Source organism: Gadus morhua, chromosome 7 (genome assembly GCF_902167405.1).
Source record: "Gadus morhua chromosome 7, gadMor3.0, whole genome shotgun sequence".
Classification (NCBI taxonomy): Eukaryota; Metazoa; Chordata; class Actinopteri; order Gadiformes; family Gadidae; genus Gadus; species Gadus morhua.
In genome coordinates this window covers 30,677,163-30,703,081 of record NC_044054.1, presented here as the reverse complement: position 1 = coordinate 30,703,081, position 25,919 = coordinate 30,677,163, and the positions used below count along the sequence as shown (strand labels likewise).

Here is a 25,919-nt window from a genome sequence, read left to right as displayed (position 1 = left end):
TGCATTTTACATGAATTAACATGAGACTTAGATACATTTTGTATAATTTCCCTCACCATGTTTACCAACCCCTATACCAAACCCATGTTTACCAACCCCTATACCTAACCCATGTTTACTAACCCTTATACCTAACCCATGTTTACTAACCCTTATACCTAACCCATAAGTTCTCACTGATTATATCTATGATGATGGTGGAGTAGAGCTGCTCGATTATTGGAAAAATCTTAAACCCGATTATTTTGGTCAATATTGAAATCACGATTATTCCAACGATTATTTTTGAGTTTGAAAACTTGTAACTGAGAACTATGAAATTTCGCCTTAAAAAAAACCAATGGTCAAAAAGAAAATGTTCCAATCTAAAATAATATACAAATATGTATCCAGCTGTTCTGCCCTTTCTATAAAAAATAAATAAATATATATATATATATATATATATATATATAATCCGATTCGATTGTTTACATTTTTGGATCGTTTGACGCTAAAATCGAAATCGCGATCAAAATTCGATTAATCGCCTAGCCCTACGGTGTGGTCACAGGTTGTGGGTTAAAGCCTGACTTATAGGTGTAGTCACAGGTTGTGGTGTTGAGGCCTGATGGTGTAGGTGTAGTCACAGGTTGTGGTGTTGAGGCCTGACGTGTAGGTGTAGTCACAGGTTGTGGTGTTGAAGCCTGATGGTGTAGGTGTAGTCACAGTTTGTGGTGTCGAAGCCTAATGGTGTAGGTGTATCCACAGGCTGTGGTGTTTAAGGCTCACCGATGTACAGGTTGGACTTGTATTCCACATTATGGTTCTTAACAGCCATGTCCTGAGCTTCTAGAAGCACCTAGAGATGAAGACAGGAAGTAGATCAGAAAACATGGTGTGGTTTTACTGTGCAGCTTCCACTAGAACCAGTACAAGACTGTGGTTGTACTGGGCTGCTCCTCGTAGAATCAGCAGAAGAATGTCATTGTACTGGGCAGCTGTTAACAATACAGACTATTTAAACAATGTAAACTTTATTTACTTTATAAACTATTATACTATACTACTATAGACGACTAACGTGTAGACTCCGCCTCTTTCGCTATCTTGAAGCTAGCGTCTAGACTCCGCCTCCTTAACTATCTTGAAGCTAGCGTCTAGACTCCGCCTCCTTCACTATCTTGATTCTAGTGTTTAGACTCCGCCTCCTTCCCTATCTTGATGCTAGCGTCTAGACTCCGCCTCCTTCACCTCTTTCACTATCTTGGCTCCTTTCTTATCGTTGAACTCCAGCTGGGTGATGGCCTGGTCAATGCTCAGGCCTCTGATCTGTTCAAAGGGTCAGAGGTTAAAGGTCAGTCAGCCATAGATCATCAGTTGTGTGTAGAGCCCCCCCATCTACTGAGAACACTGTGACCTCTCACCATCTTAGCGAGGTACCACATCTTATCTTTGCTGTACTTGATCTGTCTTCTACAGTGGTGGACCTCCTGTAGAGCGGGAGGACAACAGATGAATAGACGGACACACAGACAAATTCAAACCACGGATAAGATTAACACGACCGACAGACAGATAAACATGACAGACAATTACTTTCTGTTTTCTTTAATGACTGCACAGCCCTCGGCCCAGAGTAACTTCCTGTTTCTCTGATAACATGCATCGATTGACCTCCAGATGAAGTGATAAATGACTCCCTAATCAGATGAATAAACGGATATTGATCTGTATTATAAATGACCAAACAGAGGAATGAACTGATATTGATCTGTATTTATAAATGACTCTAAACAGGTGAATGTACTGATATTGATCCGTATTTATAATTGACCGAACAGATTAATGTTCTGATATTGATCTGGAATGATAAAAGTACAAACACGTGGATGCGCGCCCCCCCCCCCCCCCCCCCCCTTTGACCCATCTACATGACGAGCGCACGGCAGCAGGACGGGGTCCCAGCCGCCTGATCCCGTGACTCACGGCTGCTCTGCGAGGCTCCCCTGGGAGCTGAGGGGGGTACAGCTGCAGGTTCCTCCTCTCCCAGTTCTTGTTGACCTCCAGAGCGGCGCTGGTGTGGAGGCCGGCCGGGGGTCTGCCGGAGAGGGCCGTCCCCCTAACAGAGGGACAGAGCAGGGGGGGGGGCTGAGCTCACTGCTCCTCCTCTGGTCGGACCATCACATTGGATGTTGACGTTGGAGCTGTACCTCTCAGATGGAACGATTACGTCGGGGTTAATGTGCTTTATTCTGCTTGAATTATTTACCAACCGTGCGCAGGATATTATTTAATCCAGAGCGTCATTGGTTTTATATCGACTGAATTGGCTGAAATCAAACACCATTAAACGTCTGCTGCAGTGCTATGAGCATATTGTTCTGCGTCAACATCTGTCAAGGGGACCTTTGTTGAAAATAAAAAATAGAAGGCCCACCCTTAGAACTTCATTGTCCAATCAGGATTAAGTATTTAACAAAACTGTGGTAGAATCACTTCTATATACAAACACATGATAGACCTTCTACTGCTTCTGACTCAAAGAGCTTCTCTGTCCAGCTGGTCATACGTCGTACGTGCCGGTGTTGATTGCATGCTCTATTCTCAACCTCATTTTACGGTACTTTTATATATAATATGTACATTAAATGTAGACCAAAGGATGAATGGTAAATGGACTGCATTAATGCAGCACTTTTCTAACCAGTGGCCATTCAAAGCGCTTTGCAATGCTGCCTAACATTCACACATCCTTACACACATTCACACATCCTTACACACATCAACGGCGAAGTCAGCCATGCAAGGAGAACGTTAGCAGTCAGGTGTCTTGCTCAGGGACACCTGAAGGAGCTCTACGTCTGCATGCTCCAAAGAAATAGAGGAAACATGAAGCTGTGGTGTGTCCTCTGTCTCCCTGCTGTCTCCAGCCTCTTACCTCACATGACGAGTCAGACTCCGCAGGAAAGAAAGCCCTGAGAGAAGACACGCGGAAACACATTCAACAGCAAGTAGTGATATAATGTCAGTGTTGTTTAATAAGGTATATAGTTAATAATAATAAGGAAACAGATGCTCACCGCGACCTGTGCAGGCAGTCGCCATGTTGAAACAGTTTACGACAATGGGTCGATCAGGTTTACGTTAATAGACTGCGAAATCATTAGAAAGTTAAGTTGACAGTGGTTAGACGTTGTATTCTATTTAAAAGTCTAAGTCTTCAATTAAACGCCAGCTTAACTATAAATATAGCACTTAAATGTTTGTTCGGGGGGGATGTTTTAATTTGGACCCTTGTAGGGATCCGTAGTCCGTCAACCGGTATTTACGACAGCTCGTTGACAACACGGTAGACGCCGTGATTACGAACAAGCATGGATGCTACAGTAGGAGTGTGTTAACCTGGCCTGTGTGTTTTCACTTGGGTTGACATCTCTGGATTTCATCGATTTATATAAAAAGCATTGACTTTCAAGGCATCATGCATGAAAGAGTGATTCCCGCGTCTCCCAACTGGTACTGCGGCCGCTGCAGCGACACCAACCAGAGAGGCGTGATGGGCTTCGGAGCCCGGAACACAGTCTATCTGCTGGACGTGTCTGCAGAGTCCTGCTCGGTCCTGGGTGAGTAGATCCAACACTGATCCACAGTCCTTAAAAGTCCTGGGTCAGTAGATATGTCACTCTGACCCACAGTCCTGGGTGAGTAGATGGTGCGACACTCTGATCCACAGTCCTGGATGAGTACCACTCAGATCCAGAGTTCTGGGTGAAAAGATGCATCACTCTGATCCAGAGGACTTTAATAACAACTAGGCAATTCAAATGAAAGATTCATACCACAGATGAGGAGGACTTAAAGATTCTTTGACTCCAACACTGCCCTCATGAAACAATATCTCCTTTCACCTCGGAGATTAATAGCCTACATATCTCTCCATCCCTAGATACCTCTCTATCCCTAGATCTCTATATCTATCTAGGACCTTACTGGGCCGTTTTAACAAGGTCTGACTCCAGACCATCTCTGTATAACTGTATAGCTCTGTTGACCGCGTCTGACTCCCTGTCTCCGTCTCCCTGCAGGGAGTCTGTCCGGACACAAGGAGCGAGTGTCGGGCTTCTCCTTCTGTCGCCAGGCCGGTCAGGACCAGCTGTGTGCCAGCAGCTCTGACGACGGCACTGTCAAGTTCTGGGACGCGGACGACAGAGTTCTGCTCAAAGAACACAGCGGCCACCAGGTGGGTACCGCCATATGCCCGACAGCAGGATGGTACTTGGTGCCAACACAACAAAGGAAGTCTAGATCTGAATCTGACGCATTTGAGCAAAGAACAGTACTATACTGGGGTGTACACTGTTTGTATGTAAATATGTATGTCGTCGCATACGTCAAACCTACTGTCTCTTTACTAAGCTAGCCAGCATCTGTGTTGACATACTGTGTGTGTGTGTGTGTGTGTGTGTGTGTGTGTGTGTGTGTGTGTGTGTGTGTGTGTGTGTGTGTGTGTGTGTGTGTGTGTGTGTGTGTTGCAGGGCACCATCGTGGCGCTCCACTGGTCCCCAGCTGATAAGAACCTGGTGGTGTCCGGGGACGACAAGGGGGTGGTGGTCTGCTACTGGTTTAACACGGGTGACTGCAGCAGCTTCTTCCCCCTCCCCAAGGCCCTGTTCTCCCTCTCGTGCTCCCCCCACTCCTGGAAGCTCCTGGCCCTGGGGTGAGGAGCTCGGATGTTTTTCATTACATGTTCTGCTCACACAATCAGACCCTAGAGTGGATGGTCACAGAATGAGATTGAGAGGAGCTGTAGGGCGTGGTCACCCTCCTGACAGAGGCTCCTAACACACAGCCCCCACTTTAGCCCTGATGGTTAACCTCCAGGAGACCCTGGAGGACCAAGTGAGCCACTGCATAACAAGTGTCTCCTCCTCCTCCTGCTCCTCCTCCTCCTCCTCCTCCCCCTGCTCCTCCTCCTCCTCCTGCTCCTCCTCCCCCTCCTGCTCCTCCTCCTGCTCCTCCTCCTGCTCCTCCTCCTCCCCCTCCCCCTCCTCCTGCTCCTCCTCCTGCTCCTCCTCCTGCTCCTCCTCCGCCTCCTGCTCCTCCTCCTCCTCCTCCTGCTCCTCCTCCCCCTCCTGCTCCTCCTCCTGCTCCTCCTCCTGCTCCTCCTCCTCCCCCTCCCCCTCCTCCTGCTCCTCCTCCTCCCCCTCCTCCTGCTCCTCCTCCTCCTCCTCCCCCTCCTCCTGCTCCTCCTCCTCCTCCTGCTCCTCCTCCTCCTCCCCCTGCTCCTCTTCCTCCTCCTCCTCCAGGTACAAGCAGGGGATAATCCTCCTGGTAGACGTGTCTAAGAAGGGGGAGGTGCTGCATCGGCTTCGAGGCCACGAGGATGAGATCCACTCCCTCTCCTGGTCCCCCAGCACCCCCGCCCTGGAGCAGGGAGACGCCCCCCAGGACCCCCCAGGGGAGGAGGAGGGTAGGGTGCAACCAGACGCTGGTTCTGTACGGCCCGTGGGCCTTCTGCAACACAAAGGGTTCCAGGTTTCTGCTGGACCTCTAGAAACTAGAGCCTGTTGAAGCAGGACCAGGTTGGTTTCTGGGGTCAGCTGATTGGACCATATCCTCCAACACGTGATTCTGTTTCCTGTGTAGATTTCGCGAGAGGGAGCGGCGGGTATCTGGCCTCCGGGAGCCGAGACCAGACCATCCGGGTCTGGAGCACCGACACCGGGAGAGGTGAGATCCTCCGCACCCCGGCCACGCCTTTCAAATACTTACTGCTTCACTACTACACTTTTAAATACTTCACCACTGCTTCACTACTACACCTTTAAATACTTACTGCTTCACTACTACACCTTTAAATAATTCACCACTAGTTCCCTACTACACCTTTTTAAATACCTACTACTTAACTGCTACACATTTGAAATACTTACTACCTAACAACTACACATTTTAAATACTTACTGCTCAACTACTATACATTTTAAATACTTACTACTTAACTACTACACATTTTAAGTACTAACTACCTAACAACTACACATTTTAAATACTTACTACTTAACTACTACACCTTTTAAATACTTAGTACCTAACAACTGCACCTCTAAACACTAGGCGGGTGGGGTCGGAACCCAGAACCTCACCACTAGACCCCATGAGGTAACTGACTCTTCTTCTCTGGTGGTGAATGCAGGCATCACGACGTTAAAGCTGCCCTACCTGAAGAAGAGAGGGGGCGGAGTCGGCGGTGGGGGCGGAGCCGGTGGGGGAAAGGACCGCCTCTGGCTCAGTGTTCATTGGCCGGACGACCGCCCCTCCCAGCTGCTGTCCAGCTGTTTCAGGTGACCAGGAACATCTGCCTCTTCTCCTATAGTGACGGAGCTAACGTGCTAGTTATGCTATAAAGTTAGCCTGGTGATTACAGTATAGAGCTCACCTGCTGGTTATGCTATAGAGCTAACGTATCTGTGTGTGTGCGCCTGTGTGTAGTGGAGAGCTGGTTCTGTGGGACCTGGGTGCGAGTGGGAAACAGAAGTGGAGTGTTCTGGGCTCAGGAGATCAGAACCACAGCCGCATCGTGTTCAACATGAGCTCCGTCCGTCTGGCCAGCGGGCGCCAGCTCCTCCTCACCACCTCCATGGACCGAGAGGTACCGTAATCCAGATTAACTCATCATGTTAATCCAGTGTCACTCATGTTAATCCAGAGTCACTCATGTTAATCCAGATTAACTCATCATGTAAATCCAGATTAACTCATCATGTTACTCCTTATTAACACATTTTGTTAGTCCAGATTAACTCATGATGTTAATCCAGATTAACTCATCATATTACTCCTTATTAACTCATCATGTTGCTCCTTATTAACTCATTTTGTTAGTCCAGATTAACTCATGTTAATCCAGATTAACTCATGATGTTAATCCAGATTAACTCATCATATTACTCCTTATTAACTCATCATGTTGCTCCTTATTAACTCCTTTTGTTAGTCCAGATTAACTCATGTTAATCCAGATTAACTCATGATGTTAATCCAGAATAACTCATCAGGGTTATGGAGAAGTGTTCATCTATTTGGATCGGTAATCCAGATTACATGATTGAATCTATATCGATCCATTAATCCCGACTACACGGTGTTGACCTAAATCTGCCTGTTAATCCAGATTAAGTGCTGGGACCTGGCGTCCCTGGAGTGCGTGTGGACGCTGCCCACCCTGGGGGGCTCGGTGTACGCTCTCAGCTTCTCCCCGGTGGCCACGGGCCTGCTGGCCCTGGGCGGGGCCGACCAGATGATCCGGTCCTGGGACACGCTGTCCCTGCAGAACCCCTACCTCACCAAGACCTTCTGGCAAGGCATCCGCTCCAAGATCACCGCGGTACGGCTCGCCTTGGATATAGGAGATCTAGGACTAGGACTCGGTGGCGTCACTTGGGGGAAAAATAAGTTTAATGCTGGGTACAGTTGTTATGTCCACTAGGTGGAGGTTTGGCTCCATCCAGTGGTCTAAACAGACAGAATCAGTAGTACACTAATACGCGCCGTCGTAGTGCCGTCCAAACTGTACCGTTCTGGTTCTGTGTGATGACGTGGTTCTGTGTGGTGACGTAGTTCTCTGTGGTGACGTGGTTCTGTGTGGTGACGTGGTTCTGTGTCGTGACGTGGTTCTGTGTGGTGACGTGGTTCTGTGTGGTGACGTGGTTCTGTGTGGTGACGTGGTTCTGTGTGGTGACGTGGTTCTGTGTGGTGACGTGGTTCTCTGTGGTGACGTGGTTCTCTGTGGCGACGTGGTTCTCTGTGGTGACGTGGTTCTGTGTTGTGTTCTGCCCAGCTGGTCTGGCACCCTAGCCGGGAGGGCTCGCTGGCATTCGGGACGGACGACGGGAAAGTGGGAATCTACGACGCCTTCTCCAACAAGTGAGAGGAACCAGTTAACCCCGACTGAAGGACCCCTTAGGGAGTAAAGTACCTCTCTCAGATTGAACGAGGTCCTCGTTGTCATGACCCCCTTCAGATGACCGTCCTCCTCTTCCTCCTCCTGCAGGCCTCCTCAGATCTCCTCCTCCTACCACCATAAGACCATCTACAGGCTGGCCTGGGGCCCCCCCCTGCCCCCCCTCTCCTTTGGTGAGAGAGAGAGAGAGAGACACACACACACACACACACACACACACACACACACACACACACACACACACACACACACACACACACACACACACACACACACACACACACACACACACACACACACACACACACACATACACACAAACCTCTACAGAGATACTAAGGGGGCTGGTGTTCTCCCTGCAGGGGGTGCTGGTGAGCGCCCGTCCTGCAGCCTCTACAGCTGTGGGGGGGAGGGTGCCATCCTGCAGCACGACCCCCGCAGCCTGGCCTCAGACGCCTGCAACATCGACAAGCTCATCAGAGACACCAACGGCATCAAGGTACCGTAGCCTAGCGCCGACTTGCCTATGACAGCCTGGCGTAGCTTAGCACGGCACTAGTAGAGCACAGAGTAGCCTAGCCTAGCCTCAAGTAGCCTAGCACCGCAAAGAACTAGCAGAGCACCGTGTAGCCTAGCACCGGACAGAAGTAGCAGAGCACCGTGTAGCCTAGCCTAGCACCGAGTAGCCTAGCACCGGACAGAAGTAGCAGAGCACTGTGTAGCCTAGCACTGCACAGAACTAGCAGAACACACCTTGTAGCCTAGCCTAGCAGAGAGAATTAGCCGGACTTCAACGAAAGTGCAACCCATGGCAACCGTCTTAACTCCTCCCCCCCCCCCCCCCCCCCTAACCCCCCAGCACAAGCTGTCCCCTCACTCGGACTTCAGCTGGAAACCCGACGGAACCGTGGTCGCCGTCGGCAACGAGGACGGGTCAGTTACCTATTCCGCAATGAGCAGCCCACTACGAGTGTGTGTGTTGCCGTGCCGTACCCATGACCTCGTGCGCTGACCCCCCCCCCCCCCCCCCCCCCCCCCCCCCCAGGTCTGTGGACGTGTACGCGGCCCCCGCCCTGAAGCAGCTGTGCAGCGTGCAGCAGCACAATAAGATCATCAACACGCTGCAGTGGTACCACCCCCTGGCGCCGCAGCCCGAGCTGCAGTACCTGCTGGCGTCCGGGTCCAGCAGCGCCAAGGTCTACGTGCACGACCTGCGCTCCGCGTGCGGTAGGAAGGAACCACGTGACCGCTAGCCTCAGGTTGATACAGAGGGCAGGGGGTTTACATGAGGAGCTCTAAGACACATGTTTACATGTCAAGCTCTAAAACACATTGTTTACATGTCAAGCTCACAAAAACATGGTGTTTACATGTGGAGCTCTAAAACACGTGTTTACATGTGGAGCTCTAAAATGCATGTTTATATGTAAAGCTCTAAAACACATGTTTACATGTATAGGTGTAAAACCCTACATTGTTTACATGTGAAGCTCTAGTACACATGGTGTTTACATGTGAAGCTCTAGTACACATTGTTTACATGTGAAGCTCTAACACATTGTTTACATGTGAAGCTCTAAAACACATTGTTTACATGTGAAGCTCTAACACATTGTTTACATGTGAAGCTCTAAAACACATTGTTTACATGTGAAGCTCTAGTACACATGGTGTTTACATGTGAAGCTCTAAAACATATTGTCTACATGTGAAGCTCTAAAACACATTGTTTACATGTGAAGCTCTAAAAGCGTATAAACTAGCGGTTGTAATCAGCAGTATCTGACCCACAGTGCAGCTGTTTGTCGGGGTTTGTTTACTTGTGAGACGCGGGAGCATCAGGAGTTAGCCTAGCTTGGCTGACCTTATCCCCCCCTGTTGGACCCCTTGTTGTCTCCAGAGGCGCCGGCGGACCCCCCTGCTGTGATCTCGGAGGCCTTCCGCACCCTGGGGGCTCACACGGGCAAGATCACCGGCCTCTCCTGGAGCCCCCACCACCCGGCACGCCTGGCCACAGTCAGCTACGACCACACCGCGCAGGTCAGGGGTCACACAGACAGGTCGAAGGTCAGGGGTCACAAAGATAAGGTCGAAGGTCAGGGGTCATACAGATAAGGTTGAGGTCAGGGGGCACACAGAGCAGGTTGAAGGTCAGGGGTCACACAGACAGGTCAAAGTTCGGGGGTCAAACAGACGGGTTAAAGGTCAGGGGTCATTACAAATCAGGTTGAAGGTCAGGGGTCACACAGAGCGGGTTTAAGGGCAAGGGTCATGCATAATCATTTAGCGCCATTTGTGTGAAATTAGCAAATTGATCCAGGTTTACATCTGAATTAGCATAGATATTTTTGTTGAGATTTCTCCAGATTTTGCTACATATTCCACATTGAGTGTTTCTGTGTGTGCAGGTGTGGGATGTGCTGAAGGGGGAGGGGCTAGTGAACTATCGTGGTCATGGTAACCGGGTCATGTGTGTGGAGTGGTCCCCCGTGGACCCAGACGTGGTCTGGACCGGAGCGGATGACTTCACCGTTCACGAGTGGAAGCCGTCCAAGCAGGAGTTCACAGCGCCCCCCAAAGGTGAGGAGCAGGACTACAGCCTGGTCCTACTAGGACTTGAGCCTGGGCCCATAGGACTGCATTACCCAGTAGGACTACAGCCTGGTCCAATAGGACTGTAGCCTGGCAAGCCAGGCCCACATCAAGATGTTGGGTCTGGGAACACTCCATTGGCATGGCTCAATCCAAGGGGTGGGATAAACGGTGGTCTATCATGTTCCCTCAGCACGCAATAGGATAGTGCTACAATCAATCATTCAGCAGGGACCAAACAGATTTTACACTGAACCAACGCAACTCAGTCGACCTTATGTTAAGCCCGCCCACCAACTCTATATACACGATGTGATTGGCCTGACCAGTTTTCTCCAGCTAGCAAGACTCTAGCTTGGTCCCAATAGGAGAGGAGAGACTGGTCCCAGTAGGTAGGACTACCAGTACCGTGTAGGACTGCAGTACAGCCCGATCTAAAGGTGTCAACCCTGTTTACCTTAACTTCCTCTTCCTCAGGCAAGAAGCCGGTGGGACTGAGGGAGAAGAACAAGCAGAAGAAGATCAACATGGCTGCCGGCGGGCAGCGAGAGGGAGAGTCCCCTCCTGTTGGAGAGAGAGAAGCTAGTGAGAGAGGGACTAGGAGTGTTGATGGAGAGAGGGAGACCAAGGCCGTGAACGGAGAGACGGAGACCAAAGTAGTGACTGGAGAGAGAGGGTGGCGGGAGAGAGACCCTAAGAGAGTCAACGGCGAGAGAGAGACTGTGAGTGTTAACAGAGAGAGAGAGACTAAGGCAGTGAATGGAGAGAGAGGGTGGAGGGAGAGGGACACGAGGAGTGTTAACGGGGAGCGAGACGACGACGACGAACAGAATGGAACCAACGGCTCGTTGTCAACAGGTAACACACGCACGCACACACACAGGACACTAGTGTTAGCCATGCTACTGTGTGCCATGTTAGCTGCTATTGTTAGCATGCTAAGGTGGTCTTGTGGTGTGTTTCCAGCCGGTGGATTGATGAAGAAGCCCCCTGCACCCTTGAGGACCAAGGAGAAGCCAGGTGTGTCTCTTACATGCTACTATATTCTCTTACAGTGCTATGATATTATTGCATCACCTGGTTAAATGTATTCAACACTAGGTTCCCAATTTCCTCAAAGACGCGAATGTGTTGACCCTTTTGAAACGTTGTATTTAATACATTACACTTATTACATGATATGACTTATAGGAGATGTCTCAAACGTGTGTGTCTGTGTGTAGAGTTGATGAAGAGGAAGAAGGCTCGATCCATGCTTCCTCTCAGCACTGCCATGGACCACCGCTCCAAAGAGGACCTGCTGGAGGACTGCGTTACCCTGGCAACCATCACACACAGCCCAGGTGAGCCTGTTACCCTGGCAACCGCCGCACACAGCCCAGGTGAGCCTGTTACCCTGGCAACCGTCGCACACAGCCCAGGTGAGCCTGTTACCCTGGCAACCATCACACACAGAGCATGCACGTCTGGGTTACCATAGCAACCGTCAGTCAACCCAGTTGATGCCATCGTGACAGTTGGCCTAGATGGACGACCGTTGGTGTGTTAGTTAATATTGAGTGTGTGTATGATTGTGTGAAGCCCTTTTGAAATCAACTCATTATAGCGGTGGAGGGGCGCGGCCAGAGCCCCACCTCCAGCTGATTGGTCTCTTATTCCGATTTGGAAGGCTCATGTGTGCGGTTGTGTGTTGTGTCGTCAGAGCCCCCTGCAGGTTGTGTCCCGGGCAAGGGACCCCACCTCCAGCTGGGGCTGTTCTCAGACCGGCCCGCCCTCCACAGCATGTTCCAGGAGGAAGGTGAGCTCCACACTAGCGGCTAACATCAGTACCGCTCACACCAACAGTAGCAACAAAACCACTAGCGGCTAACATCAGTACCGCTCACACCAACAGTAGCAACAAAACCACTAGCGGCTAACATCAGTAACGCTCACACCAACAGTAGCAACAAAACCACTGGCGGCTAACATCAGTACCGCTCACACTAGTAGCAACAAAACCACTGGCGGCTAACATCAGTACCGCTCACACCAACAGTAGCAACAAAACCACTGGCGGCTAACATCAGTACCGCTCACACTAGTAGCAACAAAACCACTGGCGGCTAACATCAGTACCGCTCACACCAACAGTAGCAACAAAACCACTGGCGGCTAACATCAGTACCGCTCACACCAACAGTAGCAACAAAACCACTGGCGGCTAACATCAGTACCGCTCACACCAACAGTAGCAACAAAACCACTGGCGGCTAACATCAGTAACGCTCACACTAACGGTATCATTGAGAACACTAGTGGCTAGGACACCTAGCATTGCTAAGGAACTACTTCTTTGCTGTGCTAGGTGTTGCTAGCAGGAGGAGAAAGATACTAGCTGTGTGTGTGTGTGTGTGTGTGTGTGTGTGTGTGTGCAGAGGAAGCCCACCTGGCTGCAGGTCACCCTGACTCGGTGGTCTACCTGCGGCTGTGGAGCGGGGACGTGGAGGGAGCCCTGAGGACGGCCACCGAGAGGGGAGAGCTCAACGACCACCTGCTCGCTATCGCCCCCACAGGTGAGACCCGGAACTACACCTGGAGCCGTGATACAGGACAGACTGTAGCTGGGATAAAAGACGGACTGCAGCTGTGATAAAGAACAGACTGTGACAAAGGACAGACTGTGATAAAGGACAGACTGTAGCTGTGATAGAGGACAGACTGTAGCTGTGATAGAGGACAGACTGATGAAGGACAGACTGTAGCTGTGATAGAGGACAAACTGTAGCTGTGATAGAGGACAGACTAGCTGTGATAAAGGACAGACTAGCTGTGATAAAGGACAGACAAGCTGTGATAAAGGACAGACTAGCTGTGATAAAGGACAGACTAGCTGTGATAAAGGACAGACTAGCTGTGATAAAGGACAGACTGTGATAAAGGACAGACTGTAGCTGTGATAAAGGACAGAATGTGATAAAGGACGGACTGTAGCTGTGATAGAGGACAGACTGTGATAAAGGACGGACTGTAGCTGGGATAAAAGACAGACTGTAGCTGTAATACAGGATAGTCTGAAGCTGTGATAGAGGCAGACTGAAGCAGAGCTAGAGGACAGACTGTGACAACAGAGACTCTTACCTGTGCAAGTGGCTACAGGCTGGTGTATAAAGGTGTGTTACTCTTGCAGGTGGCCATAGGGTGCTGTATTAAAGGGGTGTTACCTGTGAGGGTGGTGTATTAAGGTGTTACCTGTGAGGGTGGTGTATTAAGGTTTTACCTGTGAGGGTGGTGTATTAAGGTGTTACCTGTGAGGGTGGTGTATTAAGGTGTTACCTGTGAGGGTGGTGTATTAAGGTGTTACATGTGAGGGTGGTGTATGAAGGTGTGTTACCTGTCCAGGTGGCTACAGGGTGTGGGTCCGGACGGTGCAGGACTATGTGAAGCAGCTCTGTCTGCAGGATCAGCATTTGAAAGCCGCCTCCTTCCTGCTGTCAATCAACAAGCTGCACGAAGCGATAGAGCTGCTGCACTCACACAAGATGTACAGGTGAGCCTGGAATGGATAGATTATCTCTACGTGTATAATGTATATATTATCTCTAGAGGTGTCTATAATGTATATACAGGTGCTGGTCAAATTATTAGAATATCATGAAAAAGTTGATTTATTTCAGTAATTATATTCAGAACGTGAAACTTACATATTATATCAATTCATTACACACAGAGTGATATATTTGAAATGTTTATTTCTTTTAATTTGGATGATTAGTACTGACAATTACTGAAAATCCCAAATTCAGTATCTCAGAAAATTAGAATATTAGTTACGACTAGTACAAAAAATGATTTTTTAGAAATGTGGGCCAACTGAAAAGTATGAACATGGAAAGTTTCAGCATGTATGGCAATCAATACTTAGTTGCAGCTCCTTTTGCCTGAATTGCTGCAGCAATACAGCGTGGCATGGAGTCGACCAGTCTGTTGCACTCCTCAGGTGTTATGAGAGCCCAGGTTGCTTTAATAGTGGCCTTCAGCTCTTCAGCATTGTTGGGTCTGGCATCTCGCATCTTCCGCTTCACAATACCCCATAGGTTTTCTATGGGGTTAAGGTCAGGTGGGTTTGCAGGCCAATCAAGAAGAGGGATACCATGGTCCTTAAACCAGGTACTGGTAGATTTGGCACTGTGTGCAGGTGCCAAGTCATGTTGGAAAATGAAATCGTCACCTCCATAAAGTTGGTCCGCGGCAGGCAGCATAAAGTGTTCTAAAACTTCCTGGTAGACTGCTGCATTGACCCTGGACCTCAGGAAACACAGTGGACCAACAGCAGCAGATGACATGGCACCCCAGACCATTACTGACTGTGGAAATTTTACACTGGACTTCAGGCAACGTGGATTCTGTGCCTCTCCTGTCTTCCTCCAGACTCTGGGACCTTGATTTCCAAAGGAGATACAAAATGTACTTTCATCTGAAAACATAACTTTGGACCACTCAGCAGCAGTCCAGTCCTTTTTGTCTTGAGCCCAGGCGAGACGCTTTTGACGTTGTCTCTTATTCAAGAGTGGCTTTACACGAGGAATGCGACAGCTGAAGCCCATATCTTGCATACGTCGGTGTGTGGTGCTTCTTGAAGCACTGACTCCAGCTACAGTCCACTCTTTGTGGATCTCCCCCACATTTTTGAATCGGTTTTGTTTGACAATCCTCTCCAGGGCGCGTTTATCCCTCTTGCTTGTACACTCTTTTCTACCACATCTTTTTCTTCCCTTCGCCTCTCTATTAATGTGCTTGGACACAGAGCTCTGGGAACATCCAACCTCTTTGGCAATGACCTTTTGTGTCTTGCCCTCCTTCTTTAAAGTATCAATGGTCATCTTTTGGACAGTTGTCAAGTCAGCAGTCTTCCCCATGATTGTGTGTCATACAGAATCAAAACGAGAGACCATTTAAAGGCTTTTCCAGGTGTTTTGAGTTAGTTAGCTAATTAGAGTGTGGCACCAGGTGTCTTAAATATCTGACCTTTTCACCATATTCTAATTTTCTGAGATGTTGAATTTAGGGTTTTCATTGGTTGTCAGCTATAATCATCTTCTTTTTGGCAAAAAACACTTATAATGTATCAGTCTGTTTGGAATGAATGTATACATTCTACAGGTTTGACTTTCTAAATGGAATTAATGAAATAAATCAACTTTTTCATGATATTCTAATAATATGACCAGCACCTGTATTATCTCTAGAGGTGTGTGTGTGTAATGTTTATATTATCTCTAGAGATGTGTGTGTAATCTATATAATATCTCTGTAGAGAAGTATGTGTATAATGTATATATTATCTCTAGAGGTGTGTGTGTAATGTTTATATTATCTCTAGAGGTGTGTGTGTAATCTATATAATATCTCTGTAGAGAAGTATGTGTATAATCGTATATATTATCTCTAGAGGTGTGTAATGTAATATCTCTGTAGAGAAGTATTTGTATAATTTATATATTATCTCTAGAGGTGTGTCTAATGTGTATATTATCTTTGCGTGTAACGTATACATTATCTCTAGAGGTGTGTGTGTGTAATGTTTATATTATCTCTAGAGGTGTGTGTGTAATGTTTATATTATCTCTAGAGGTGTGTGTGTGTAATCTATATAATATCTCTGTAGAGAAGTATGTGTATAATCGTATATATTATCTCTAGAGGTGTGTAATGTAATATCTCTGTAGAGAAGTATTTGTATAATGTATGTATTATCTCTAGAGGTGTGTGTGTGGAATGTATACATTATCTCTCTAGAGAAGTATGTGTATAATTTATATATTATCTCTAGAGGTGTGTCTAATGTATATATTATCTTTGCGTGTAACGTATACATTATCTCTAGAGGTGTGTGTGTAATGTATATATTATCTCTAGAGGTGTGTGTAATGTATATATTATCTTTGTGTGTGTAACGTATACATTATCCCTGTAGAGAAGCTATAGCTCTGGCCCGGGCCAGACTCCCGGACCAGGACGTGGTTCTGAAAGGGCTCTACGTGTCCTGGGCCGCGGCCCTGGAGAAAGACGGACACCTGTCGGCCGCTGCCAAGTGGTACACACTCCTATACATATACTGCTTTATATACTAATACATATACCATACCTCCTGCTGCTGCCAAGTGGTACACACTCCTATATAGATATACTGCTTTATATACTAATACATATACCATACCTCCTGCTGCTGCCAAGTGGTACACACTCCTATATAGATATACTGCTTTATATACTAATACACCTTCAGCCTCTGCCCTTGGTGGTACACACACTCTTATAGATATACTGATTTGTATACTAATACATATACCGGTCAGCTGCTGCCGAATAGTACATGTACTCTTGTATAGATATACTGCTTTATATATATATATATATATATATATGATCTCATACCTTCTGCTGCTGCCAAGTAGTACACACACTACTATATAGATATACTGCTTTGTATACTTGTACATCAGGGCTTTGACTCCGAACTTCGTAATTCGAATATAATTAGAATATCAAAAAATAAATCAAAATTCGAACAAATATTAGGCAGCCCTTAATATTGGAACCTGTTACGGGCAGGCCAAGAGGGAGAGACGTCGGAGAACCCCACGCAGTCTATTCATGATATTGTAATGACCACGGAAGAGGCAGTGAATGAAGTATTGATTAGACAGCGATTTATTAGTAACCTAATAAACCGCTGGAACACGCAAGACCGGTAGCCATAGCAACGCCGGTAGCCATAGCAACGCCGGTAAACAAACCTTGCGAAGCCCAATCCAGGTCTTACTGAAGGCATTTAATGGGAAAAATATTATTAATAAATATTCGAATATTAATATTAATAAACAAACAAACTTCGAATATGATTTTGGGCAAAAGTCAAAGCCCTAATATAAATATACTGCTTTGTGTACTTATACATACACTGATGGCTGGATCAAGTTGTGTACAGATGGACGTGGTCCAATCAGGTGTCTCTGTCTTCTGACCGTCCAGTTACGTGGCTGCGGGGGCGGGCTTCGACGCGGCCAAGGTGGTGTCCAAGAAGAGCGACGCCCCCTCGCTGCGGGCCGCCGCGACCATAGCCCGCCTAGCGGGGGAGAGCCAGCTAGCTCACACCATAGCGCTACGCTGTGCTAAGGGGCTAGCCGCTAGCCTGGACTGGGTGGGGGCACAGCAAGTACTCAAAGCCCAGGAAGTATCCAGTTCCAAGGGAGTACCCAGTACCCAGGAGGTACCCAGTACCCAGGAAGTACCCAGTCCCGAGGGATTACCCCATACTAATGGAGTACCCAGTACCCAGGAAGTACCCAGTACCGAGGGGGTACCCAGTACACAGGAAGTACCCAGTACCCAGGAAGTACCCAGTCCCGAGGGATTACCCCATACTAATGGAGTACCCAGTACCCAGGAAGTACCCAGTCCCGAGGGATTACCCCATACTAATGGAGTACCCAGTACCCAGGAAGTACCCAGTACCAAGGGGGTACCCAGTACACAGGAAGTACCCAGTACCGAGGGGGTACCCAGTACACAGGAAGTACCCAGTACCGAGGGGGTACCCAGTACACAGGATGTACCCAGTACCGAGGGGGTACCCAGTAAACAGGAAGTACCCAGTACCGAGGGGGTACCCAGTACACAGGAAGTACCCAGTACCGAGGGGGTACCCAGTACACAGGAAGTACCCACTACCCAAGATGGCATGCTGGTGGGTACACATTTGACTTCTAGTCATATTGTATTATACAGATCATATAATCTCTTATCATCGTATATATTCCAAATGCCACGGTGTACCTGCTAATCGTGTGTGTGTGTGTGTGTGTGTGTGTGTATAAATGTGTGTGTTTATGTGTGTGTTGTGGTGTGCAGGTCCACAGGTTGTGTTTCTGCGTGGCTGAGATCCTCAGTGCTGCCTTAACGGAGTGCGAGGCGGTCTCGTCCCACCCCTGGGCCAGACCCGGTCCTCCCCGAGGGGGGTCCGGTCCCGAGCCCCCCCAGGACCGGGTGCGTGCGGTGTGGCAGCAGGAGTTCGGGGTAGCAGGAGGTTCTGGGGTCACGTCACTCCTGAAGGATCTCGCCTCTGTTGAGAAGAGTCAACTGAGCAGCAGCAGCCCCGCACACCAGGTCTGTCTGCTACATGTCTGTCTGTCTACTACATGTCTGTCTGTCTACTACATGTCTGTCTGTCTACTACATGTCTGTCTGTCTGCTACATGTCTGTCTGTCTACTCCATGTCTGTCTGTCTGTCTACTCCATGTCTGTCTGTCTACTCCATGTCTGTCTGTCTGTCTACTCCATGTCTGTCTGTCTGTCTGTCTACTCCATGTCTGTCTGTCTGTCTACTACATGTATGTCTGTCTGTCTACTACATGTCTGTCTGTCTACTACATGTCGGTCTGTCTACTACATGTCTGTCTGTCTACTAAATGTCTATGTCTACTACATGTCTGTCTGTCTACTACATGTCTGTCTGTCTGCTACATTTCTGTCTGTCTACTCCATGTCTGTCTGTCTACTACATGTCTGTCTGTCTGTCTACTACATGTCTGTCTGTCTTCTACATGTCTGTCTGTCTTCTGCATGAACTGTCTGTCTTCTACATGTCTGTCTGTCTACTACATGTCTGTCTGTCTACTACATGTCTGTCTGTATTCTACATGTCTGTCTGTCTTCTACATGAACCAGGGTTTCCCCTATATGCACCTGAAATATGACCGCCGCTGCTGAATTTCTTTTTTTTAACTAGAGAAGAGGAGAGCTTCATATTAACGGAGTAGCAGATTCAGAGTTTGTGGTTCAATAGATCATCAGTGAAACATCGCTGCGACACAATTGAGTGTAGTAACCCAGAGAACCAGCTACAATATTGTTTTCATCCAAACAAGCCGTCTTTGGCGAACGGTGAACTGCTTGGCTTCTACGAGCAGTCGGCTTTCAGCCGCGAGCTTAGGGACCGTCTGCAAAGTGCAAAACTGAAAACGACGACAATGGTAAAATTTCAATCGCGTCGCCATTATTGACTCCAGAGCCCCAAAACTTGCCTTAGCCCACCCTATCGCTTCGTCCTCAAATCTAATATTCTACCGTTTTTTTTTACACAAGCAATGAGAGGATGGATGCTGTGTACACTAATGAACAGGCTCCAATGGGCTAGTGAAATCGAGCGCAACCTTCCTTCAGGGATCTCTAACCTGGGATTGGTGGGTGGGCGTCTCCTGTTACTCGGCAGCTCGCAGCTCGAGCGCACCTAACATAGTTTCTGCTGTTTTGTCTGTCAAAGAGGCTAGCTAGTCTTTATCAGAAAATCCACGATTTCCAGCTGTGTTATAACATGACCTGGTAATAATAATACTATAATATTAAAACCTTGACATAATCCGTCAGATGTCTATTAAATGACAGTTGACCACAAGACGATTCTATATATGCCTCTTCTTGAATTGCTTCATGTTTTAGTCGGCAGAGCCTTGTAATGCTGCGTAGCATGATAATCGAAACCCCCCCCCCCCCCCCCCCCCCCCCCGTCAACAATCTGGCGCAGGGGGACCATCAGTACCTATAGTATAGGGGCCCAGGATTTGGTGCTACGGCCCTGGTCTTATGTATTTATTTATTTATTTTAATAGGTTACTTATTTTATTTTAAATAAACATAAGACCAAGGGTCAGAAGTTTTACAAGAATTTTGATCGTACAAAGTCATGACAGAGGTACTTGGTGTCTTTATTCATGCTTGAAAGATGAACATATATTATTTTTTTTTGAAAGGGTATAAGCTGATGAAGCTGACAAGTGACCAATGTTTACTTTTTAAAAATATTATAATTAAATGCAAACCCCAGTGAATCATTTGCTCTTGTTTCTCTGTTTTGAGATTAACACAGACTTAGCAGTCTTGTTTAAATGTTACAAATTGAGTTAATAAACTGAAGTTGGAAATAGTTTTAAGTTGTTGCAGATGTTATCTCCGTTAATTTTATTAATCTAAATAAATAAATATTAGCAGGTTCTCAATAGTAGGCTATTTCAATTCAGGGAGGGCGTGATAAAATGTCTGTCTCCTAGGGGGGGAATGAAAGAAAATTGATTGAGGACCACTGGTCTAGAACATGTTGTACTTGTTGATTAGCTCACGTTGTTATGGCAATGAAAACGCCCTCTGGGCTCTTTATGGTCTTACTGCAACCTTATGTTAAAAAAATATATCTCTACTTATTTCTAAGAAATGTATTTTTAGCAAAAATGTCAACATAATTTTTTTTTTGCAAAATTTTCAGTAGCGTCGCCATTATTGACTCTAGAGCCCCAAAACGTGTTCAATAGAGGCATGGCCTCTTTATGCTCCTACTACAACCTTTGTGATGGGGAGAGGGGAGGGAGTGGGAAGATGCATTGGTTTGAGGCACAGACCTTTTCGATTGCTGTAGTATTTGGGTTATGGGATTTTAATGTATAGGGTGGTTGTTGATATAAATATTATTTGTTAAATAAATGTAAATAATGTTTTTAAAGATTATACTTGTAATATGTTCAATCTCTCCTTATTTCCCCTGCTCATTAATGTGAACAAATGTACTGTATGTATGTTGCCAGTAGACACCTCCCGGCAGGGTGCGCTTTGCGAGCACACAAAAAAAATTGTCTGTCTACTACTACATGTCCTCCTGTCTGTCTACTACATGTCTGCCTTTCTTCATTTCTGTCTTCTACATGAACTGTCTGTCTACTACATGTCTGTCTGACTACTACATGTCTGTCTGTCTGCTACATGTCTGTCTGTCTGTCTACTACATGTCTGTCTGTCTGTCTACTACATGTCTGTCTGTCTACTACATGACTGTCTGTCTGTCTACTACATGACTGTCTGTCTGTCTACTACATGTCTGTCTGTCTGTCTACTACATGTCTGTCTGTCTACTACATGTCTGTCTGTCTACTACATGTCTGTCTGTCTGTCTATTGCATGTCTGTCTGTCTGTCTATTGCATGTCTGTCTGTCTGTCTACTACATGTCTGTCTGTCTACTACATGACTGTCTGTCTACTACATGTCTGTCTGTCTGTCTACTACATGTCTGTCTGTCTACTACATGTCTGTCTGTCTGTCTATTACATGTCTGTCTGTCTGTCTACTACTTGTCTGTCTGTCTACTACATGTCTGTCTGTCTGTCTACTACATGTCTGTCTGTCTACTACATGTCTGTCTGTCTACTACATGACTGTGTCTACTACTTGTCTGTCTGTCTACTACATGTCTGTCTCTCTGTCTACTACATGTCTGTCTGAGTCTGTCTCTCAGTGTGGTGATCTCCTCCTCCATCATTAGGTGGTGCCTCATGTCTCTCTCTGTCTCTTGATGTCCTCCTCCTCCTTCATCATTAGGTGGTGCCTCATGTCTCTCTCTGTCTCTTGATGTCCTCCTCCTCCTCCATCATTAGGTGGTGCCTCATGTCTCTCTCTGTCTCTTGATGTCCTCCTCCTCCTCCTTCATCCAAAGGTGGTGCCTCATGTCTCTCAGTGTGTTTCTTAACTTCCTCCTCCTCCATCATCAGGTGTTGTGTCTGTGTGTCTCTTGGCCTCCTCCTCCGCACTAGGTGGTGTATCTGTGTGTCTCTTGACCTCCTCCTCCGTCACTAGGTGGTGTATCTGTGTGTCTCTTGACCTCCTCCTCCGTCACTAGGTGGTGTATCTGTGTGTCTCTTGACCTCCTCCTCCGTCACTAGGTGGTGTCCCACGTCGCAGTGTGTCTGTCCACGGCCGTGCTGCTCTGGCTGAGGGGCGGAGACGACGACGAGCTGACGAAGGCGGTCTGGGAGGCGGTGGAGGCTCCGCGGGGGGTCGGCCACGACAGCATGTCCGCCATGCTCTGCTCCCTGATCTTCCCCGATGGTGGGTTCCTTTCCTCCTCCTCCTCCTCCTCCTCCTCCTCCTCCTCCTCCTCCTCCTCCTCCTCCTCCTCCTCCTCCTCCTCCTCCTCCTTCGATGACATCAGACTCTTTAGGAAGTTTAACGTTTTGAATCTTAAATCTCCTCAGGTGACGTCAGCGTGTTTTCCCGGAGGTTCCAGAAGGTTCTGGTTCCCGTGGCGAAGGAGGCGTCGGCGGCCCTCACCAGCCTGCAGGCCTTCCTCAACTACCGCTTCCTGTTCGACCTCTGGTGGAGCCACGCCCCCTCAGCCACCTCAGCCAATCAGGAGCTGCCTAATGTGGCCGTGGCCGGGGAGGCGGTTGCCGAGACGGCGGTAACCGAGACGGCGGTAACCGAGACGACGGTAACCGAGACGGCGGTTACCGAGACGGCGGTTACCGAGGCGACGGCGCTGAGCAGGCGTGCGGCGGTGCTGCTGTCGGAGCCCCACGCAGCGTACCAGGCCACCCAGCGGGACGTGGCCCGCGTCCAGGAGCGGCTGACCGGCCTAGTGCTCCACCACGCCCGGGCCCACCAGCAGGGGGCCCAGGACCAGAGCATGGACCAGAGCCAGGACCAGGGGTACGCTGGGGACTGGAACCAGGCTTTAGAGCTAGAGGGGAGACATGTATCTGGGAGTGTTACTGGTTCTAAACCCAGTATCTATGGTTCTAACAGTGGGATGGTTACTGGTTCTAAACCCAGTATCTATGGTTCTAACAGAGGGATGGTTACTGGTTCTAAACCCAGTATCTATGGTTCTAACAGAGGGATGGTTACTGGTTCTAAACCCAGTATCTATGGTTCTAACAGTGGGATGGTTACTGGTTCTAAACCCAGTATCTATGGTTCTAACAGAGGGATGGTTACTGGTTCTAAACCCAGTATCTATGGTTCTAACAGAGGGATGGTTACTGGTTCTAAACCCAGTATCTATGGTTCTAACAGAGGGATGGTTACTGGTTCTAAACCCAGTATCTATGGTTCTAACAGAGGGATGGTTACTGGTTCTAAACCCAGTATCTATGGTTCTAACAGAGGGATGGTTACTGGTTCTAAACCCAGTATCTATGGTTCTAACAGAGGGATGGTTACTGGTTCTAAACCCAGTATCTATGGTTCTAACAGAGGGAGTGTTACTGGTTCTAAACCCAGTATCTATGGTTCTAACAGAGGGAGTGTTACTAATTCTAAACCCAGTATCTAAACTGTGTCTCTAGGCCGGAGGAGCCGGAGACCCTGATGAGTCTGTCGGCCCAGATGACCCTCTACCAGAAAGACCTGGCTCTGCTGCCCGACACCATCAAGGTCTGACCTCTCACAACTCGACCTAACTCTGAATAATGCTCCAAAGGAAGGACTTTACCAACGATATACTGTATATCATCCTGTTACTAGCTCAACTCGTCACAAACGAGCAACTTTAACTAGCTCGATTCATTACAAGATAATATACTGCAGTACAACCGGGGGTCGGCTTAGCTCGGCTTAGCTCAGGAGGTAGAGCAGTTGCCTTGTAACCGAAAGGTTGCTAGTTCGATCCCCAGCTCCTCCTAGCTGAGTGTTGATGCGTCCCTGAGCAAGACACTTAACCCTAACTGCTCCTGACGAGCTGGCTGTCGCCTTGCATGGCTGACTCTGCCGTCGGTGTGTCAACGTGTTTATTAACCGATGTAAGTCGCTCTGGATAAAAGCGTCTGCTAAATAATAATAATAATATATTTAATTTGTAGAGAATATATTTAATTTAATATATTTAATTTGTAGAGTCGCTTTGGATAAAAGTGTCTGCTAAATAATAATAATATTATATTTAATTTGTAGAGCCCTTCGCATTCAGAAATCCCAAGTGCTACAGAGTTTAAGAGAGAGAAAAAAATATAAATAAAAAGGGGTTGTTAAAACATGTAATTAACATTAACAGTAAAAGGGGAATTAGCAAAAGGCTTTTTTTGTAATTGTAGTTCAACGTGACCTAGCATCGCCCTAGCCCCTCCCCTCGTATGGCGGTGCTGATCGGCGCCCCTCTGTCCCCCCAGACGTACAGCCACCCTGACGTGGTGGAGTGCAGCCTGGTGGTGCTCCACCTGGCCCGGGGCTCCACCCTGGTGACGGAGGCCCTGCAGACGACCGCCAGGGACCTGCTGCGCCACTACGCCAGCAGCCCCGACGCCCAGAGGGCCGCCCGGGCCTTCCTCGCCTGAGGACCTCTGGGAGGACACCCAGGGGGCCGCCCGGGCCTTCCTCGCCTGAGGACCTCTGGGAGGTCACCCAGGGGGTTCCTCACCTGAGGACCTCTGGGAGGACACCCAGGGGGTTCCTCACCTGAGGACCTCTGGGAGGACACTCTGTCCCCCCTGTTTAGTTGGTTTCGTTTGAGACTGTACGACAACGTTGCGCTTTGTTTACTTTGTGGAAACTCCCAATAGCAGCATTTATACTGTATCACTTTCTGTTGAATAAAATATTTCTGTACTCGATGCTCCCGTGGGTCAGTGGTCGTCTTTATCTAAAGGTACGGCCACACCAAAAGCGTTACCCGCGTATCACGCGTATAAAATCGGCAATTTTTCCATAGGGAACCATTGGTTTACGCGCGTATGAGACGCGTACACGCGTTACACGCGTATAAGCAACATTTTACTCGCGTTAGGCGCGTATGAGGCGCGTATATATACGCGCGTATATATACGCGCGTACATATACGCGCGTACGAGGAGTTCAAAAAATTGAACTTTTTACGCTCATACGCGCCGCAATAGCCAATCAGCGTTGAGCTTGACCCGACGTCACTGGCAGAGAGTAGTGAGCTTGGACAGAAGCATACGGCCGACATCTTTCTTTATTCTGTGTGGAAATAGTAACATAGTTACGCCATTAAATGCTTTTATGGAAACATTTTTAGCGAGAAATGTGCATTTTACTTTCATAATGTTCGCTCGGTGAATGTGAAGGATGTTTGGTTTGATAGTTATGACGAAGAGGGAACGCTCCGTTCACTTGCATGGACAGAGTCTCTGGTTACTAAGCAACCTCAACGTCTTGGCGGACTATATATCTGCTGATCAACACTACGAATGCTGGAAACACACCAGACACACCATGTGAAGTTATTTAAGACGATTATTGTTATTTATATCCGAGATTATTTAATCTAACCCGATCTAAGCTCTATCACCCAAACACGGCGGCGTTTGGGTTTCCTACCTCGGACTCCAGCGCAGCCATGTCCATGGCAGCCACGGCCGGCAACTTTCTTTATTCTGGGTGGAAATAGTAACATAGTTACGCCATTAAATGCGTTTATGGAAACATTTCTAGCGAGAAATGTGCATTTTACTTTCATAAGGTTCGCTCGGTGAATGTGAAGGATGTTTGGTTTGATAGTTATGACGAAGAGGGAACGCTCCGTTCACTTGCATGGACAGAGTCTCTGATTGCTAAGCAACCT

At 47.9% G+C, this 25,919-nt stretch overlaps 2 protein-coding genes across 3 annotated transcripts in view; one reads left to right on the top strand and one right to left on the bottom strand.

Annotated features, from left to right (window-relative positions):
• The window catches only part of mrpl22 (mitochondrial ribosomal protein L22), a 3,617-nt gene extending 486 nt beyond the window's left edge, over nucleotides 1-3,131 (bottom strand). Inside the window, exons 1-6 of the mRNA XM_030362381.1 lie at nucleotides 3,063-3,131; nucleotides 2,921-2,957; nucleotides 1,969-2,101; nucleotides 1,407-1,472; nucleotides 1,234-1,311; nucleotides 772-841 (exon numbers count right to left, since the gene is read on the bottom strand). Of these exons, the coding sequence (XP_030218241.1) occupies nucleotides 772-841; nucleotides 1,234-1,311; nucleotides 1,407-1,472; nucleotides 1,969-2,101; nucleotides 2,921-2,957; nucleotides 3,063-3,087 (409 nt within the window). The 5' untranslated portion in view covers nucleotides 3,088-3,131. The remainder of the gene's footprint in view (nucleotides 1-771; nucleotides 842-1,233; nucleotides 1,312-1,406; nucleotides 1,473-1,968; nucleotides 2,102-2,920; nucleotides 2,958-3,062) is intronic.
• A 184-nt stretch (nucleotides 3,132-3,315) lies between these two features.
• On the top strand, nucleotides 3,316-24,950 carry gemin5 (gem (nuclear organelle) associated protein 5). Of its 2 annotated transcripts, XM_030361709.1 has the most exons (29): nucleotides 3,316-3,605; nucleotides 4,068-4,222; nucleotides 4,518-4,699; nucleotides 5,289-5,452; nucleotides 5,629-5,712; nucleotides 6,179-6,326; nucleotides 6,475-6,634; nucleotides 7,157-7,369; nucleotides 7,823-7,908; nucleotides 8,036-8,118; nucleotides 8,308-8,444; nucleotides 8,805-8,878; nucleotides 8,991-9,172; nucleotides 9,846-9,985; nucleotides 10,354-10,525; nucleotides 11,015-11,395; nucleotides 11,504-11,557; nucleotides 11,761-11,880; nucleotides 12,240-12,335; nucleotides 12,955-13,092; nucleotides 13,919-14,066; nucleotides 16,494-16,613; nucleotides 17,552-17,973; nucleotides 18,010-18,266; nucleotides 18,431-18,685; nucleotides 22,285-22,450; nucleotides 22,597-23,050; nucleotides 23,689-23,776; nucleotides 24,508-24,950. In XM_030361709.1, exons 1-29 carry the CDS (start codon nucleotides 3,464-3,466, stop codon nucleotides 24,670-24,672), a joined length of 4,986 nt encoding a protein of 1,661 aa, XP_030217569.1. In that variant the 5' UTR covers nucleotides 3,316-3,463; the 3' UTR covers nucleotides 24,673-24,950. The 2 variants fall into 2 exon arrangements, with proteins under 2 accessions (XP_030217569.1, XP_030217568.1); XM_030361708.1 differs by having other exon boundaries at nucleotides 17,552-18,266.
• The last annotated feature ends 969 nt before the right edge of the window (nucleotides 24,951-25,919 follow it).